Source organism: Schistocerca gregaria, chromosome 2 (genome assembly GCF_023897955.1).
Source record: "Schistocerca gregaria isolate iqSchGreg1 chromosome 2, iqSchGreg1.2, whole genome shotgun sequence".
NCBI lineage: Eukaryota > Metazoa > Arthropoda > Insecta > Orthoptera > Acrididae > Schistocerca > Schistocerca gregaria.
Genome location: NC_064921.1, coordinates 618,325,676 through 618,345,797, shown reverse-complemented (window position 1 = coordinate 618,345,797; position 20,122 = coordinate 618,325,676). Strand labels below are relative to the sequence as shown.

Genomic DNA, 20,122 nt, shown 5'->3' with positions numbered 1-20,122 from the left:
TTATTGGCCGAACACTTAGAAAATATGACAGACCTACTAAGGACACTGCCTACACTACGCTTGTCCGTCTTTTAGAATAATGTTGCACAGTGTGGGATCCTTATCACATAGGACTGACTGAGTACGTCGAAAAAGTTCATGGAAGGCAGCATGTTTTGTATTATCGCGAAATATGGGTGAGAGTATTACAGAAATGATACAGGATTTGGGATGGACATCATTAAAAGAAAGGAGTTTTTCGTTGCGACGGAATCTTCTCACGAAATTCCAACCACCAACTTTCTCCTCCGAATGTGAAAATATTTTGTTGACACCGAGGTACATACGGAGGAACGAACACCACCATAAAATAAGGGAAATCAGAGCTCGTACGGAAAGATACAGCTGTTCATTCTTCCCGCTCGCTATACGAGATTGCGATAATAGAGAATTGTGAAGGTGGTTCGATGAACCCTCTGCCAGGCACTTAAACGTGATTTGCAGAGTAATCATGTAGATGTAGATGTAGACTTGTAGATGTATATAATCTGGTACGGTTGTAACAACATCACATTCCATCGCAGTTGGCATTTTATTAAACACACTATGCATCATACAGTGCGAAGCGTCATGAATGATGGGCCGGGAGGGGGAAGGTGAGGAGGAGGGAGGAAAAGCAGTGACTCTGTGCAGTACTGAAATGTGATAAAGATGTTGTCTAACAGTGTAACATAATTAACTGAAAACTAAGAAGCAGTTTTGATAGATAAAACATCTTGTTAAAGTTACTAATTGAATTAAAACGTAGAGTCCACTAAGTTTTCACCAGAGGGCGTCTTAGATGTGCTGAGTATATCGTCAAAATTCATAAAGTACACCAAATTCTTGAAATCACACTTCTCGAAGCGCCTTCACCTGACAGAACCAGCTCGGAAAGTAAAATTGTAGCATGGAAGACATCTTCTGGAGTGCAAAAATATCTTCTGGCGTGCAACTCTACCACGTCCGAATGTGCTTCAGCCACAAGTTGTCCGTCTTCCAACAGACCTTCTCCCTTGTGTTTTCCCTTCAATGATTTGTTATAACGGCTATTTTTCGCGTATAGTTTTCCTTTGTTTTATAGTGTGCAATAGTTGTTTTTGCTCTTTTATGTGATGAAAGAATTCTTCGTTTGAAATTTTTAGCACCCGAGGTATGCGCAAGAGATACCGATACGTTTCACAAGCATCAAAAGCAGGCTCCCAGGTAGATGCCATTTTCCTTGACTTCCAGAAGGCGTTCGATGCAGTTCCGCACTGTCGCCAAATTAAAAAAAATAAGAGCCTATGGAATATCAGACGAGCTCTGTGGCTGGACTGAAGAGTTTTTAGCAAACAGAACACAGCATCCAGAATGAGATTTTCACTCTGCAGCGGAGTGTGCGCTGATATGAAACTTCCTGGCAGATTAAAACTGTGTGCCCGACCGAGATTCGAACTCGGGACCTTTGCCTTTCGCGGGCAAGTGCTCTACCATCTGAGCTACCGAAGCACGACTCACGCCCGGTACACACAGCTTTACTTCTGCCAGTATCCGTCTCCTACCTTCCAAACTTTACAGAAGCTCTCCTGCGAACCTTTCAGAACTAGCACTTCTGAAAGAAAGGATATTGCGGAGACATGGCTTAGCCACAGCCTGGGGGATGTTTCCAGAAAGAGATTTTCACTCTGCAGCGGAGTTTGCGCTGATATGAAACTTCTGGCAGATTAAAACTGTGTGCCCGACCGAGACTCGAACTCGGGACCTTTGCCTTTTGCGGGCAAGTGCTCTACCATCTAAGCTACCGAAGCAGTAGTATACAGAGAAGTTAGAGCATTAGAAAACTGCAGCGAAATGCAGGAAGATCTGCTGCGGATAGGCAGTTAGTTGGTGCAGGGAGTAGCAACTGACACTTAACATGGACAAATGTAGTGTTTTGCGTATGCATAGAAAGAAGGATCCTTTATTGTATGATTATATGATAGCGGAACAAACATTGGTAGCAGTTACTTCTGTAAAATATCTGGGAGTATGCGTGCGGAACGATTTGAAGTTGAATGATCATATAAAATTAATTGTTGGTAAGGCGGGTACCAGGTTGAGATTCATTGGGAGGGTCCTTAGAAAATGTAGTCCATCAACAAAGGAGGTGGCTTACAAAACACTCGCTCGACCTATACTTGAGTATTGCTCATCAGTGTGGGATCCCTACCAGATCGGGTTGACGGAGGAGATAGTGAAGATCCAAAAAAGAGCGGCGCGTTTCGTCACAGGGTTATTCGGTAAGAGTGATAGCGTTACCGAGATGTTTAGCAAATTCAAGTGGCAGACTCTGCAAGAGAGGCGCTCTGCCCTCCGCCACACACCGTTGGGTGCCTTGCGGAGTATGAATGTACGTCTACATCTAGATCTACATCTACATGATTACTCTGCTATTCACATTTAAGTGCTTGGCAGAGGGTTCATTGAACCACAATCATACTATCTCTCTACAATTCCACCCCGAACAGCGCGCGGGAAAAACGAACACCTAAACCTTTCTGTTCGAGCTCTGATTTCTCTTATTTTATTTTGATGATCATTCCTACCTATGTAGGTTGGACTCAACAACATATTGTCGCATTCGGAAGAGAAAGTTGGTGACTAAAATTTCGTAAATAGATCTTGCCGCGACGAAAAACGTCTTTGCTTTAATGACTTCCATTCCAACTCGCGTATCATATCTACCACACTCTCTCCCCTACTAAGTGATAATACAAAACGAGCTGTCCTTTTTTGCACCCTTTCGATGTCCTCCGTCAATCCCACCTGGTAAGGATCCCACACCGCGCAGCAATATTGTAACAGAGGACGAAGTCTACAGTCGTTAAAGTAATCTCTGGCGTTCCACAGAGGAGTGTTATGGGACCATTGCTTTTACCAATATATATATATATATATATATATATATATATATATATATATATATATATATATATATATATATATATAACCTAGTAGATAGTGTCGGAAGTTCCATGCGGCTTTTCGCGGATGTTGCTGTAGTATACAGAGAATCTGCAGCATTAGAAAATTGCAGCGAAATGCGGGAATATTTGCAGCCCTTTTCGTTATTTAGCGTCAACTGCCACCTGACACACCATACAGCAATCTTTTCTAAATCGCTTTGCAACTGATACTGGTCTTCGGATGACCTTACTAGACGGTAAATTACAGCATCATCTGCGAACAGTCTAAGAGAACTGCTCAGATTGTCACCCAGGTCATTTATATAGATCAGGAACAGCCGATGTCCCAGGAAGCTTTCCTGGGGAACACCTGATATCACTTCAGTTTTACTCGATGATGTGCCGTCTATTACTACGAACTGCGACCTTCCTGACAGAAAATCACGAATCCAGTCGCACAACTGAGACGATACCCCATAGGCCCACAGCTTGATTAGACGTCGCTTGTGAGGAACGGTGTCAAAAGCTTTCCGGAAATCTAGAAATACGGAATCAACTTGAGATCCCCTATCGATAGCGGCCATGTAGATGTAGATGTACACTCCTGGAAATTGAAATAAGAACACCGTGAATTCATTGTCCCAGGAAGGGGAAACTTTATTGACACATTCCTGGGGTCAAATACATCACATGATCACACTGACAGAACCACAGGCACATAGACACAGGCAACAGAGCATGCACAATGTCAGCACTAGTACAGTGTATATCCACCTTTCGCAGCAATGCAGGCTGCTATTCTGCCATGGAGACGATCGTAGAGATGCTGGATGTAGTCCTGTGGAACGGCTTGCCATGCCATTTCCACCTGGCGCCTCAGTTGGACCAGCGTTCGTGCTGGACGGGCAGACCGCGTGAGACGACGCTTCATCCAGTCCCAAACATGCTCAATGGGGGACAGATCCGGAGATCTTGCTGGCCAAGTTAGTTGACTTACACCTTCTAGAGCACGTTAGGTGGCACGGGATACATGCGGACGTGCATTGTCCTGTTGGGACAGCAAGTTCCCTTGCCGGTCTAGGAATGGTAGAACGATGGGTTCGATGACGGTTTGGATGTACCGTGCACTATTCAGTGTCCCCTCGACGATCACCAGAGGTGTACGGCCAGTGTAGGAGATCGCTCCCCACACCATGATGCCTGGTGTTGGCCCTGTGTGCCTCGGTCGTATGCAGTCCTGATTGTGACGCTCACCTGCACGGCGCCAAACACGCATACGACCATCATTGGCACCAAGGCAGAAGCGACTCTCATCGCTGAAGACGACACGTCTCCATTCGTCCCTCCATTCACGCCTGTCGCGACACCACTGGAGGCGGGCTGCACGATGTTGGGGCGTGAGCGGAAGACGGCCTAACGGTGTGCGGGACCGTAGCCCAGCTTCATGGAGACGGTTGCGAATGGTCCTCGCCGATACCCCAGGAGCAACAGTGTCCCTAATTTGCTGGGAAGTGGCGGTGCGGTCCCCTACGGCACTGCGTAGGATCCTACGGTCTTGGCGTGCATCCGTGCGTCGCTGCGGTCCGGTCCCAAGTCGACGGGCACGTGCACCTTCCGCCGACCACTGGCGACAACATCGATGTACTGTGGAGACCTCGCGCCCCACGTGTTGAGCAATTCGGCGGTACGTCCACCCGGCCTCCCGCATGCCCACTATACGCCCTCGCTCAAAGTCCGTCAACTGCACATTCGGTTACGTCCACGCTGTCGCGGCATGCTACCAGTGCGATGGAGCTCCGTATGCCACAGCAAACTGGCTGACACTGACGGCGGCGGTGCACAAATGCTGCGCAGCTAGCGCCATTCGACGGCCAACACCGCGGTTCCTGGTGTGTCCGCTGTGCCGTGCGTGTGATCATTGCTTGTACAGCCCTCTCGCAGTGTCAGGAGCAAGTATGGTGGGTCTGACACACCGGTGTCAATGTGTGCTTTTTTCCATTTCCAGGAGTGTAGATCAATTGTTTTCACTGGATACTTGTGAAGCGTTGAGTGAGTGAGACGAGGTGCGCTCGCTGGCCACAGGGCAAGTACGCGGTGGTGCGCGGGCTGGCCGGCACGGCGGTGGACGCGGCCGACGCTCTCGACTGGCAGGGCACGTGCGGCGCGCCGGCGTCCCAGCTGCGGGCGCTGCACAGCGCGCTGGCGCAGCTGCGGCGCAGCTCCCGGGGCGCGCTGCTGCACGGGCTCGAGCAGGATCTGCACGCCGTGCCGCAGCTCGGCTTCACAGGTGGGTAGCCGCGCCACAAACCTCTCACCGTCACTGCCTCGCCGTACACAGTGTTGTTGCATGGATTTGCATCAGACATCTAGGGGTGACAAATCACACCATAGGGACCAACTTTCGTTAGCGACAATAAGTTCACTGCCACATTAAAAAAAAAAAAAAAAAGGGTCAAATGGCTCTGAGCACTATGGGACTCAACTTCTGAGGTCATCATTCCCCTAGAACTTAGAACTACTTAAACCTAACCAACCTAAGGACATCACACACATCCATGCCCGAGGCAGGACTCGAACCTGCTACCGTAGCGGTCGCGCGGTTCCAGATTGAACCGCCTAGAACCACTCGGCCACTCCGGCCGGCACTGCCAAATTCTGGCGGCGCCACGAGTCCTTTTGTATCGGTTATGCCCTTGAGATGTAGGGAGTTAGATTAGGAAATGAGACACTTAAAGTAGTAAAGGAGTTTTGCTATTTGGGTTCAAAATGGTTCAAATGGGTCTGAGCACTATGGGACTCAACTTCTAAAATCATTAGTCCCCTAGAACATAGAACTAGTTAAACCTAACTAACCTAAGGACACAACACACCCATGCCCGAGGCAGCATTCGAACCCGCTATCGTAGCGGTCTCGCGGTTCCAGACTGCAGCGCCTAGAACCGCATGGCCACCTCGGCCGCCTGCTATTTTGGGAGGAAAATAACTGACGATGGTCGAAGTAGAGAGGATATAAAATGTAGACTGGCAATGGCAAGGAAAGCGTTTCTGAAGAAGAAAAATTTGTTAACATCCAGTATAGATTTAAATGTCAGGAAGTCGTATCTGAAAGTATTTGTATGGAGTGTAGCCATGTATGGAAGTGAAACGTGGACGATAAATAGCTTAGACAAGAAGAGAATAGAAGCTTTCGAAATGTGGTGCTACAGAAGAATGCTGAAGATTAAATGGGTAGATCACATAACTAATGAGGAAGTATTGAATAGGATTGGGGAGAAGAGAAGTTTGTGGCACAACTTGACCAGAAGAAGGGATCGGTTGGTAGGACGTGTTCTGAGGCATCAAGGGATCACAAATTTAGTATTGGAGGGCAGCGTGGAGGGTAAAAATGGTAGAGGGAGACCAAGAGATGAATACACTAAGCATATTCAGAAGGATGTAGGTTGCAGTAGGTACTGGGAGATGAAGGAGCTTGCACAGGATAGATTAGCATGGAGAGCTGCATCAAACCAGTCTCAGGACTGAAGACCACAACAACAACATGCCCTTGAGAGCCGACACAGCGTAGACACTCTGTCGCGTGCGTGTGCCTTGTGTGTTACCTATAATACAGTCGCTGCTCTGTATGATAGGCTTCAGTCCCCGTAAAACTTAAATACACTCTCTTTTAGAACTGCGCACCACGGAGGAATTATCCACATTGGATGGAATTCGGTAGATGTGACGTAGATGTACAGACAAACAAATGATCACAATTTCAGAAAAAAATGGGTGACATAATTAATAAAAAGAGCTTCTCAAGTTGAGTAAGAATAAAACGTTGGCCCAACTCTGACTCCTATGCAAGCAGTTATTCGGCTTGACACTGATTGACGGAGTTGTTGGATGTCTTCCCGAGATGTATGGTGTCAAATTCTGTCCATTTGGTGCATCAGATTGTCAAAATCCCGAGCTGCCCTTAATGATCCGAACGTTATCAATGTGAGAGAGAACATGCAATCTTGCTGGCCAAGGCAGGGTTTCACAAGCTATAGAAACTCCCGCCGTGTGCGGGCGAGGATTACCTCGCTCAAATGTAAGTCCAGTTGGCCTCTCCAGACACGTCTTCGCTGGTCACTGGAGCTCATTTCCAAGTGTAACTCATCGCTGGTGAGAACTGAACTCTAGTCAATGACATTCCAGGCTTAATGTCCTCCACACCACTGAAACTGGGCTTATTGGTGTACAGGGGTAAATGGTGGTCGTCGCAAGCGGCATCATGAGCTTACCCCTTTCTGCGAGCGGTCCTCGTAATCAACGAGCAAAAGTTGCACGTCGGATCAATAATAATGATGAATCCGGAGCTCTGAGTGCCTCTCTGACGACTGCTCGATCCTCCCGCTCTGTCGTCACACTAGGTCAAGCACTGCCTTCATGGCGCTTTATTCGGCCATGGTTCGTCCATTCCTGCCAACATATGGTTCAAATGGCTCTGAGCACTATGCGACTTAACTTGTAAGCAGATCAGTCGCCTAGAACTTAGAACTAATGAAACCTAACTAACCTAAAGACATCATACACATGCATGCCCGAGGCATAGTGGTCGTCGGTTCCAGACTGTAGCGCCCAGAACCGCACGACCACTCCGGCCGGCCTTGCCAACATAATTGAATAATGGCATAGCTCCTGTTCAAATATCGAGCGGTTCACCGATTACTTCAACAGGCTTTTTTAAGCCGGACTAATCGTCCTCTCTCAAATGCTGAGATCTGAGTGTATTGCTAACGCATCCGTCTGCGAGCATATTTAAGTCCAACTGAGTACATGGAATGAAATTCGCTAAGAATTTATGCCCTGGTACCGACATGTCTCCTGTTTACTACCCTTGCCAACTGCGCGGCGAAATTGCGCTGCAGCATTACACATTCATCCATCGGCCGCCATGTTTACGACTTTTCAAATCCTGTCGATACGTGCATGAACATCAAAAAAATGGCCCTGACCACTGTGAGACTTAACATCTGAGGTCATTAATCCCCTAGAACTTAAACCTAACTAACCTAAGGACATCACACACATCCATGCTCGAGGCAGGATTCGAACCTGCGACCGTAGCGGTCGCGCGGTTCCAGACTGAAGCGCCTAGAACCGCTCGGTCACAGCGGCCGGTCATGAATATCAGTCTGTGACCAGTTTGGTTCGTGGTGCGCAGTTATCTTTTTTGTGTGTGTCTTAGATTGTATTTATCGCACTCTATCAATTTACTGGGGTAGATATTATGCAGCACACTTCGTTAGCAGACCCTGCTAGTGCGATGAAATCTCTTCGGGCCAGCGAATACTAAACGACGCCTAGTGTCCTCACGACGTTTTGTCCCCAACAAAAGTTCTTTTCCACAACGTGATCTGTCGCTCGAGATGTTCGATGCAAAAACTCTACAACACCTTGTACAATATTCCGCTAATTTAGAGTACATCCATTACTAATAATAAACAATAAACACTCCTGTATTTTCTACCCAGCTACATCATGCCCCATCCCTTTATCTATTATATGCTGCTGACGTCCAAAAGTTCCTGTGCCTACTGTAATGTCTTTTTCTCGCCGTTCATTCCATCTCCCATTCATCCCAATGATCCCCTGGACTCTCTCCACGCAACTTCAAATCTTGACATAACCTGTGGTATCACGTCTATCTTGCAAAAATACAGGCCATAATTATGAGAGTGTACATCACAATACATTGATGATATGATGTTTACTTAACTGTACACAGTCGTTTCGTCCACTTAACTAAAACACCAAAATTTCCCAGTAAAAGTAGGTCGAAGTCCGGTGGGTGTTTCTCGTACCATCGCTTCGACCCATTCATTCAGGTTACTGTGAGCATGAATTCTCAGTGAACAAGAGGGCACTTTGTTCTTCATCTTCATGACGAGTGCGCACTGCACTCACATATCCCAGGTTTGACGTAAACTCAGGCCATCTGTCACACTATGGCTAGTCCAGTAACTCGCCTGATCTTAATCCCGTAGTCTGTAACTATTCGGAAGACCAGATTAAATCTAGCAAGCAACATCTGCCTGTGAGATATAATTATCAATGAGTCGTCTCAGCTGAAAGTGACATACAAAGTCTGATCAAAAGTATCCGGATGTCCATTAGTGGACATTAATATGGAGTATGTCCACCCTTTGCCTTTATGACGTCTTGAACTTTGTTGGGGATACTTGCAGTGAGGTGTGGGAATGCTTGTGGAGGAATGGCAGCCCATTCTTCCTCAAGAGCCGAAACCAGAGCTTGTAGTGGTGTTGGACACTGTGCTTTGTACTGAAGCTCTAACTCCTCGCAGACCTGTTGCTTTGGGTTCAGATAGAGACTCTCAGAGGCCAGTCCATTTCAGGAATGTTACTGTCCACAAACCTTTACTCCACAGACGCTGCTTTATGACACGATCCATTGTTGTGCTGATAAAAACAAATATCATCTTTGAAATGTTCTTCTATTGTAAGCAGTACACAATGTAGGAAAATACGTTCGTATTGTTCCGCATTTAGCGTTTTCTTACGCGCATTAAGAGGATCGTACCGTAACCACGAGAAACATCACTGTACTGAACCACCAACTCTTCGGTACTTCACTCCTGGCGCTGCACAATATGGTAGTTAACGTTCTCCCGGCATTCACCAGACCCACAGCGTTCCATCGGATTGCTGCAGGATAAAACGTGAGTCAGTACTCCAAATCACTCGTTTGCAGTCATCCACCGACCACCAGTCTCTCTCTTTACACCACTTCCAGTGTCCCTTAGCACTGATTTTAGGAACGTGTGGCTTATAAGCAGCTGCTCGACCACTCTACCCCCATCTTTTTAGCTGCCTATGTACAGTCACTGTGCTAACTGCACTGCTGGTGTGGCTTTGGATCTCACGAGTGATTCCTTCCGGTGTTACCATGTGATATTTTACGATCACCCATCGCAATGTTCGATGGTCCCTGTCTGTGAATACATGATGAGGTCTGCCTGCTCGTGGTTTAGCTTCGCGTGTCAACTTCACGATAACATATTAACACTCTACTTGGGAAGGTCTGGAAGGGTTGAGGTATTCTTGACGAATTTGTTACTCACAAGGGAGCCTCCCCATCGCACCCCCATCAGATTTAGTTATAAGTTTGCACAGTGGATAGACCTTGAAAAACTGAACACAGATCAATCGAGAAAACAGGAAGAAGTTGTGTGAAACTATGAAATAGATAATCAAAATATACAAACTGAGTAGTCCATGCGCAAGATAGGCAACATAAAGGAGAGTGAGAGGTCAGGAGCGCCGTGGTCCCGTGGTTAGCGTGAGGAGCTACGGATCAAAGGGTCCTTGGGTCAAGTCTTCCCTCGAGTAAAATGTTTAATTTCTTTATTTTCACAAAGTTATGATCTATACGTTCGTTCATTGACGTCTCTGTTCACTGTAATAAGTTTAGTGTCTGTGTTTTGCGACCGCACCGCAAAACCGTGCGATTAGTAGACGAAAGGACGTGCCTCTCCAATGGGAACCGAAAACATTTGGTCGCAAGGTCATAGGTCAACCAATTCCTCCACAGGAAAACACGTCTGATATATTTTATACGACACTGGTGACGGCATGTGCGTCACATGACAGGAATATGTTGTCGACCCACCTAATTTTTACACTTGGCGAATTGGTAAAAAGATTCTTCTATCTTGCCCGATTTAGGTTTTCTTGTAGATGTGATAATCACTCCCAAAAAAGTTATGAAAGCATAAGAGTTTGTCACATAAACTGCAACAAATGAATGCAACAGTTTCACAGTCGCACAGTTTCCCTGTGATCTGTCAAAACGTTTTCAAATTTTTCCGTGTGTAGACCGTCAAATCCTACATATGTCCAAGCAAATCTGAACATGTCCTGGAATTTTGGAGAGCGAAGTTGGTTAAGTGTGAGTGCCTGAAGTCTGAAGATTGACACACGATCACGTGAGCAATACTGTTCTGTGTACCTGAGAAGCTTCGCAAAACAATTGTCTGAAAATAAAAAATTAAACTCTTCACTCGCGGGAATACTTGAACCAAGGACCTCTCGTTCCGCAACTGTTCACGCTAACCACTCTTTTTTTTTAATCTCATTTTGTTCGCTTTTGTTCATTGCATCTGGTCGGGGCGGACGTCGTAAGACATCCGTTTAAGTTCGTTGTCGATCGATTAACTCACTTTTTTTTTTATTACAGAGGGCAGCTAACCCTCTGACCAAATACGCTGAGCTACCGTGACGGCACCACGGGCCCACCGCGCTCCGGAGCTCACACTGTACTTGATGTTGCCTATCTTGCGCATGGACTACTCAGTTTTTATATTTTGCTTATTTTTTTCATAGTTCCACACAACTTCTTCCTGTTTTCTCGAGCGCTCTGTGTTCAGTTTTTCAAGGCCTATCCACTGTGCCAACTTATAACTAAATCTGAGGGGGGTGCGTTGGGGAGGTTCCCTTGTCAGATGACATCCAGTCCACCTTCGAAGTCATTGAGCTGTCCTGACCGATCTGCTCTTTTGTTTAGCTTGTCTGCTGGCAGCTCAACCCTCCCCTCTTGCTTTTATACTGCCGGGTCCGCCTCTCGTAACATTTAGTTGTGAATTCCGCATTACATTGGGGTGTCCGGATACCTGAAAAATCCTGTGGAGTCCCTTCCTATCCCAACTGAGTCCACTGTCGAAGTGGTTTTACATGGCATTAGCGTGATGTGCCCTAGGAGTGCATAACGTTGTGCCTGGTGTTCATACTGCAAGTATGTGACTCAGAATTTGTATTACCTACAGACGGCCACGGTGGCCGAGCGGTTCTAGGCGCTTCAGTCTGAACCGCGCGACCGCTACGGTCGCAGGTTCGAATCCTGCCTCGGGCATGGATGTGCGTGATGTCCTTAGGTTAGTTAGGTTTATGTAGTTCTAAGTTCTAGGGGACTGATGACCTCAGATGTTAAGTCCCATAGTGCTCCGAGCCATTTGAACCATTTTATTACCTACAGCCCAAATGTTTGGTGCCAGTTGACAGAGCTGTCGTTTAAATCTTGATGGGAAGTTGTAGGCTAAAAGCCAGTGCCCAGAGCACGGCGCCGGCGAGGAGTGCGACTGACCGGCGGTGTGTCGGCAGGTGAGGTGCGGCTGTCGCAGTACCGCATCACGCGAGTCGTGGACACCGAGGGCGTGGTGCACGTGGTGCGCCGCGACGTGGAGACGCACTTCCAGTGCTCCAGGCAGGGCTACTTCGCCCACCCGCTCGGTTGCAACAGGTAAGCGAGCTCGGCAGCCCGTTGCTCTCGCAGGCTTTCACCTTCAGAGAAACACAAGCCAGCGACTCTACCTTGTGATACATCATCAACATCATCATCATCATTTAAGACTGATTATTTCAGAGAAAGTTTGAGTCTCGTAACAAATAAATACCCCACTCATACGGTTATAGTTGGTGGGGACTTCAACCTACCCTCGGTATGTTGGCAAAAATACTTGTTCAAAACCGGTGGTAGGCAGAAAACGTCTTCCGAGATTGTCCTAAATGCATTCTCCGAAAATTATTTCGAGCAGTTAGTCCACGAACCCACGCGAATTGTAAATGGTTGCGAAAACACACTTGACCTCTTGGCCACAAACAATCCAGAGCTAATAGAGAGCATCATGACTGATACAGGGATTAGTGATCACAAGGTCATTGTAGCTAGGCTCAATACCATTTCTTCCAAATCCATCAGAAACAAACGCAAAATAATTTTATTTAAAAAAGCGGATAAAGTGCCACTAGAAGCCTTCCTAAAAGACAATTTCCATTCCTTCCGAACTGACTATGCGAATGTAGACGAGATGTGGCTCAAATTCAAAGATATAGTAGCAACAGCAATTGAGATATTCATACCTCATAAATTGGTAAGAGATGGAACGGATCCCCAGTGGTACACAAAAAAGGTCCGAACGCTGTTGCAGAGGCAACGGAAAAAGCATGCGAAGTTCAGAAGAACGCGAAATCCCGAAGATGGGCTAAAATTTACAGACGCGCGAAATTTGGCACGTACTTCGATGCGAGATGCCTTTAATACGTTCCACAACGAAACATTGTCTCGAAATTTGGTAGAAAATCCGAAGAAATTCTGGTCGTATGTAAAGTACACAAGCGGCAAGACGCAGTCAATACCTTCGCTGCGCAGTGCCGATGGTACTGTTATCGACGACTGTGCCGCTGAAGCGGAGTTATTGAACGCAGTTTTCCGAAATTCCTTCACCAGGGAAGACGAATGCAATATTCCAGAATTTGAAACACGAACATCTGCTAGCATGAGTTTCTTAGAAGTAGATACCTTAGGGGTTGCGAAGCAACTCAAATCGCTTGATACGGGCAAGTCTTCAGGTCCAGATTGTATACCGATTAGGTTCCTTTCAGATTACGCTGATACTATAGCTCCCTACTTAGCATTCATATACAACCGCTCGCTCACCGATAGATCTGTACCTACAGATTGGAAAATTACGCAGGTCGCACCAGTGTTCAAGAAGGGTAGTAGGAGTAATCCATTTAACTACAGACCTATATCATTGACGTCGGTTTGCAGTAGGGTTTTGGAGCATATACTGTATTCAAACATTATGAATCACCTCGAAGGGAACGATCTATTGACACGTAATCAGCATGGCTTCAGAAAACACCGCTCTTGTGCAACGCAGCTAGCTCTTTATTCGCACGAAGTAATGGCCGCTATCGACAGGGGATCTCAAGTTGATTCCGTATTTCTAGATTTCCGGAAAGCTTTTGACACCGTTCCTCATAAGCGACTTCTAATCAAGCTGCGGAGCTATGGGGTATCGTAGTAATAGACGGCAAATCATCGAGTAAAACTGAAGTGATATCAGGTGTTCCCCAGGGAAGCGTCCTGGGACCTCTACTGTTCCTGATCTATATAAATGACCTGGGTGACAATCTGAGCAGTTCTCTTAGACTGTTCGCAGATGATGCTGTAATTTACCGTCTAGTAAGGTCATCCGAAGACCAGTATCAGTTGCAAAGCGATTTAGAAAAGATTGCTGTATGGTGTGTCAGGTGGCAGTTGACGCTAAATAACGAAAAGTGTGAGATGATCCACATGAGTTCCAAAAGAAATCCGTTGGAATTCAATTACTCGAAAAATAGTACAATTCTCAAGGCTGTCAATTCAACTAAGTACCTGGGTGTTAAAATTACGAACAACTTCAGTTGGAAGGACCACATAGATAATATTGTCGGGAAGGCGAGCCAAAGGTTGCGTTTCATTGGCAGGGCACTTAGAAGATGCAACAAGTCCACTAAAGAGACAGCTTACACTACACTAGTTCGTCCTCTGTTAGAATATTGCTGCGCAGTGTGGGATCCTTACCAGGTGGGATTGACGGAGGACATCGAAAGGGTGCAAAAAAGGGCAGCTCGTTTTGTATTATCACGTTATAGGGGAGAGAGTGTGGCAGATATGATACACGAGTTGGGATGGAAGTCATTAAAGCATAGACGTTTTTCGTCGCGGCGAGACCTTTTTACGAAATTTCAGTCACCAACTTTCTCTTCCGAATGTGAAAATATTTTGTTGAGCCCAACCTACATAGGTAGGAATGATCATCAAAATAAAATAAGAGAAATCAGAGCTCGAACAGAAAGGTTTAGGTGTTCGTTTTTCCCGCGCGCTGTTCGGGGTGGAATGGTAGAGAGATAGTATGATTGTGGTTCGATGAACCCTCTGCCAAGCACTTAAATGTGAATTGCAGAGTAGTCATGTAGATGTAGATGCCTTTCAGCGTTCAGTCTGGAGCATAGTCATCCTTATAAAATTCCCCCATGATCCCCTATTCAGTGCTAACATTGGTGCCTCTTCTGATGTTAATCCTATTACTTCAAAATCATTCTTAACCGAATCCACGTACCTTCTCCTTGGTCTACTCCGACTCCTCCTACCCTCTACTGCTGAACCCATGAGTCTCTTGGGTAACCTTGCTTCTCCCGTGCGTGTAACATGACCCCACCATCCAAGCCTGTTCGCCCTGACTGCTACATCTACAGAGTTCATTCCCAGTTTTTCTTTGATTTCCTCACTGTGGACACCCTCCTTCCATTGTTCCCATTGAAACGATACAGTAGTTTCCGTTCTATAAGCAGCAGGTTTCGCTGCTCGCTCGCACCGGGAAATAGAAACAGAGGCGGCTCCGCAGCCAATTTTATTACACGACCCGGCCGATCGCGGGTGCAACAGAACCCATATGGACGGGTGGAAAGAAATGTGTCAGGCTTCATAATACGTATTTATATGTGTCATGTATTATGCATTTCTTGTACGTGGATGTGAATTGAAACGTCCCCTTTGAAAAATTATACAAGATTGTGCTTAAACTGACACAATATTTTTAGCGCAACGCAATCTGACTTTCAAAAATCCCTACAAGAGAATGGCCCTGATTAACATTAACCTATACGTTTCACAAATCACTTACCTCACAAAAATCTTCGTTACTCGGACTACTGCAATACAGCGAGCGCCACTACTGCCAGCTAAATAAAAGATTCAAACTACTGAAGGCACTAACTACTGACAGGCATAGTTAGCAAATGAAAGATTATGATAGAGAACAAACAATGTATTTACCTTAATAGTCATAATATATATAGCAGTTCACGACATCCAGTCTTTCAAATTACGAAACTCCGCCATCTCTCTCCCCACGTCCACCACTGCTGGCGGCTCACCTCCAACTGCGCATAGCTACGCGCTGTTAACATCCAGCTGCCCAACACTACAATGGCGAGTATTACAACAATGCCAACCAGCCACAGACTGCACACAGCACAGCCAGTGATTTTCATACAGAGGTGGAGTTACAAATAAAACAAACTTAAACAGCCTACTTACAGAATCTGCACACGAACTTTCCTAATCCTCCTCACACCTTTCCGTAAAGCGTGGCCAAATCTTTGTCGGGAGTTAGTTCTGTAGTATAGTAGTGCCAACCTTACTCCTGGCTAGGGGATCAGAGAGACAGCACAGGTAGGTAAAAGTCAAAGACTTTCCAGTGTCACAAGATTTGGGGTGGAGAGGTCGGTCACGGCCAAGTGGTTCGACCACCCCCTCCACCGGGGCCCAGGAAGACCTCCGGGTGCCCGCCATATTCTAGGAGAAGACGGGTAAGTGAGCAGACGTGTCCTCAGTGCGTCTGTCTCAATGTTCACTCATGGAAGAGAGGTATTTGAATATTTGTACTAATTCTTTTATTGGCAGCTTCGGATTGTGTAAGGAAATGAATGATCTCGTTAATTTAGGGAATTTGACCCCCTGTGTTAACGTATCTGGTCCCCAGTTTGCCTGTTATCCTCCTCATATAGTGGATGTCCTATGTAAAATGTTGGGAGACTTTGCTGATATACATTTGGCCAACGCAATTCCGTCTTACCTGTAGAAATGTGCGTGCGGATTAGTATATAATATACCCGAGTTATAAGTCGAAAACTTGTAATATCTGTAAACTGAAATAATTGTTGCTATCGGTGTAAATTCGTGTGATAATGCTTAAAATAAATAGGAATTCAACTGTCATCAATCTTTAACATACCTTAAAAATCACAAAGAAGTCAAGTTAAAGGAATTTATTTAAAATAAAAGCTATAGAATGCAGGGACCCACACATCAGCGTGTAACCTGACCCCACCATCTAAACCTGTTCGCCCTTACCTAGTAACGTACAGAAAGAACACGCTCTCTAGGTAGCGCCCTCAAGCTCGTCTCCCCAGTTATCCGTTGCGCAATTTTGATTCAGGGCTTGACATCAACATTCGTCTGTCGTCCCTAGGCAAGGAGGTAAGACGGTAAACTTTCACCATCTACTAGTACCTGCAGTCATCCCAGCTGCTTTCATATCCGTAACCTCAACCTTATTGATAAGGTAACCTGAATCCACCCAGCTTTCGCTCCCATACTACAAAGTTGGTCGAAAGATTGAACGGTGCACAGATAACTTAGTCTTGGTACTGACTTCCTTCTTGCAGAAGAGAGTAGACCGTAGCTGAGCGCTCACTGCATTAACTTTGCTACACCTCGCTTCCAGTTCTTTCACTATGTTGCCATCCTGTGAGAATATGCATCCTAAGTACTTGAAACTGTCCACCTGTTCTAACTTTGTTCCTCCTATTTGGTACTCAGTCCGTTTATATTTCTTTCCCACTGACATTACTTTCGTTTTGGAGATGCAATCTTCATACCATAGTCCTTACATTTCTGATCTAGCTCTGAAATATTACTTTGCAAACTTTCAATCGAATCTGCCATCACAACTAAGTCATCCGCATATGTAAGACTGCTTATTTTGTGTTCACATATCTTAATCTCACCCAGCCAGTCTATTGTTTTCAACATATGATCCATAAATAATATGAACAACAGTGGAGACAGGTTGCAGCCTTGTCTTACCCCTGAAACTACTCTGAACCATGAACTCAATTTACCGTCAATTCTAACTGCTGCCTGATTATCTGTGTAAAGACCTTTAATTGCTTGCAAAAGTTTGCCTCCTATTCCATAATCTCGTAGAACAGACAATAACTTCCTCCTAGGAACCCGGTCATATGCCTTTTCTAGATCTACAAAGCATAGACACAATTCTCTGTTCCACTCGTAACACTTCTCCATTATTTGCCGTAAACTAAAGATCTGGTCCTGACAACCCCTAAGAGGCCTAAACCCACACTGATTTTCATACCATTGTCCTCAAACAGAATGTTTTCTTTCAACAATAAATGAGAAGATTTTACCCACAACGTTGATTATCTTCTCTGTTTCCTTGTGATATAGGATAATTAAAATTACCTTCATAAATCTGCAACAAACAGAAGTTGTGCTGTTTGCCAGCGGTTTTCGGGACTCATCTGTGATGGGTGTTTGCTTTTGGTTTACATATTTCTGGGAGGTACACAATACCTTTAAAAGGAAAGAATTTTTAGTACTCTTGTATCTTTTAGTTTCCTTGATCCAAAGCTAGTGCAAAATTAAGATGTAGTTTATTTACGTCCAGGTGCACTCTGAAACGATCTTTGTACTACAAGGCTTGTCATTTATACAAAGCTCGTTCGCTAAGGATATAAACCCTGTGACTATTCTGACTGCTTTAGATCTTCACTTTAAGCGTCACTTCTCAGCCTGGTGGGATGAGCTTTCTAACTGTAAAGAATTACGTCGGAGATGTGAAAACATAAGTCATATTTCAAAACCGCCAAGAACTGCTGGTAAATAAATCTTTATTCACTTTCGGTTTCAGTCCTCTGATCATATTCAGGTATCATAAAATTGTTTACAACAGGTTATACGACAACCTTCTTACTGTGCTATCCAACGAAGTAAAAACCATCCTTAGCCACTGAACTTAGGTGCACAATATAAAAGTAATGGAATGACAATGTTCATACATATAAACGAAATATTCAAAAATGTTCAAATGTACGTGAAATCCTATGAGACTTAACTGCTAAGGTCATCAGTCCCAAAGCTTACACACTACTTAACCTAAATTATCGTAAGGACAAACACACACAACCATGCCGGAGGGGGGACTCGAACCTCCGCCGGGACCAGGCGACGAAATATTCGAATACGATCTGTTTGTCCAGTGTTATCAGCCATTAACAGTAAAACGGATTGTATAATCAACTGTATATCAATGCATGTTACTGTTGATGGCAGGCAACACTGTATGTATGAACAGTGACGCGGGATGGCTTTCATTTTACTAAGTGTCACGATAAGAATGATTATCGACAAACCTCCATAGTCTACATTAGCCGTAATTTCTCGAATTTCCTCCTTGTGATCATTTCGCGAGATATTCATGACAGACAGCAAGGTTTCGTCCGACTCTTTCCGGAACGTAATCCCTCGGAGTCTCAATAGTAAATATCGCCGAGATGTGCAACGCCTCTTTTGTAGCCTTTGCCACTGTTCTTGAACATCTCTGTTACGCTGTCGCGCTAACTAAACGATCCCATGTCGAAACGTGCTGCTCTTTTTTGGATCTTGTGTAGCTCTTCTACTAATCCAAGATGGTAAGACTTATCATCAGTATTAAAGACTCGGTCCAAAAATTGTTTTGGAAACCAGGTATTTCGCGAATGAGTTACATTTCCCTAAAATTCTTCTTATGAATCTCAGTCTAGCATACACTTTTCCTATTATTTGTTTTATGTGATCTTCCACTTAAGATTGCCCCGTATGGTTACTCCTAGACATTTTCCGGTAGTTACTCTTTCTGGAAATTTGTCACCAATAGCTTAAGTGTACTGTAATGGATTACTTCTTCCATGTATCCGAAGTACGTTATATTTCTTTATGCCCATTGTTACCTCTAGCACCATTCATCAGTCCTCTGGCTATCTTTCTGCGGTTCGCTACAATCTTCTGGGGTTGCTATTTACTTAAAGGCAACCGCATCATCTGCAAAGAGTCCCATGGAGCTACCGGTGTTATCCATTAGACCATTTGCAGACAATGTAAACAGTAACGGTCCTATCAAACTTCCTTGGAATACTTGCGAAGTAATCTTTACATCTGTCGGTTTTGCGCCGTTTAGAGCCCCGTGTCGAGTTCTATCCGCATGGATAAAATTCAGTCGCAAATCTGGACCGACACTCGGCAAGCTTGTATTTTATTCACTAAACGACAGAGCAGGACAGTGTCATATCCATTCCTGAAGCCAAAAAATACGGCTTCACCTGAGCGCTGATGTCTACAGCGCTGTGGACCTGAGGGAGGAACAGACCGAGCTGGGTTTCGCAGCACGGCCTTTCGTTTGCAGAATCCATATCGATTAATATTGAAATTTTCGATTCCCAAAAAATAAATGAAGGTAAAACATCTTCCACAATTCTATAACAGATTGACGTCAGCGATATAAGCCTATAATTATGTGCATCTGTCCTACGAGCCTTATTGAAAACAGCAATAAACTGCGCTTTGTTCCAGTCGTTAGGTACCGTTCGTTGCTACGGTAAACTTCTGCTGGCAGGGGAGCGACTTCTCCCGTAAAGTCTCTGTAGAATCTTAGAGGTATCTCATTTCGTCTATATACCTTACCACTACAAAGCGATTGTAGTTGCTTTTCTAATCCGCAATTGCGTATCTCAGTATGTGCCATTTTAGTA

The 20,122-nt window shown here is 45.2% G+C and overlaps 1 protein-coding gene across 1 annotated transcript in view; it reads left to right on the top strand.

The window, feature by feature from the left end:
• Positions 1–20,122, top strand: part of LOC126335901 (uncharacterized) — a 204,773-nt gene that overhangs the window by 132,309 nt on the left and 52,342 nt on the right. Inside the window, exons 11-12 of the mRNA XM_049999373.1 lie at positions 5,028–5,232; positions 12,086–12,224. Coding sequence (XP_049855330.1) covers positions 5,028–5,232; positions 12,086–12,224 — 344 coding nt within the window. The remainder of the gene's footprint in view (positions 1–5,027; positions 5,233–12,085; positions 12,225–20,122) is intronic.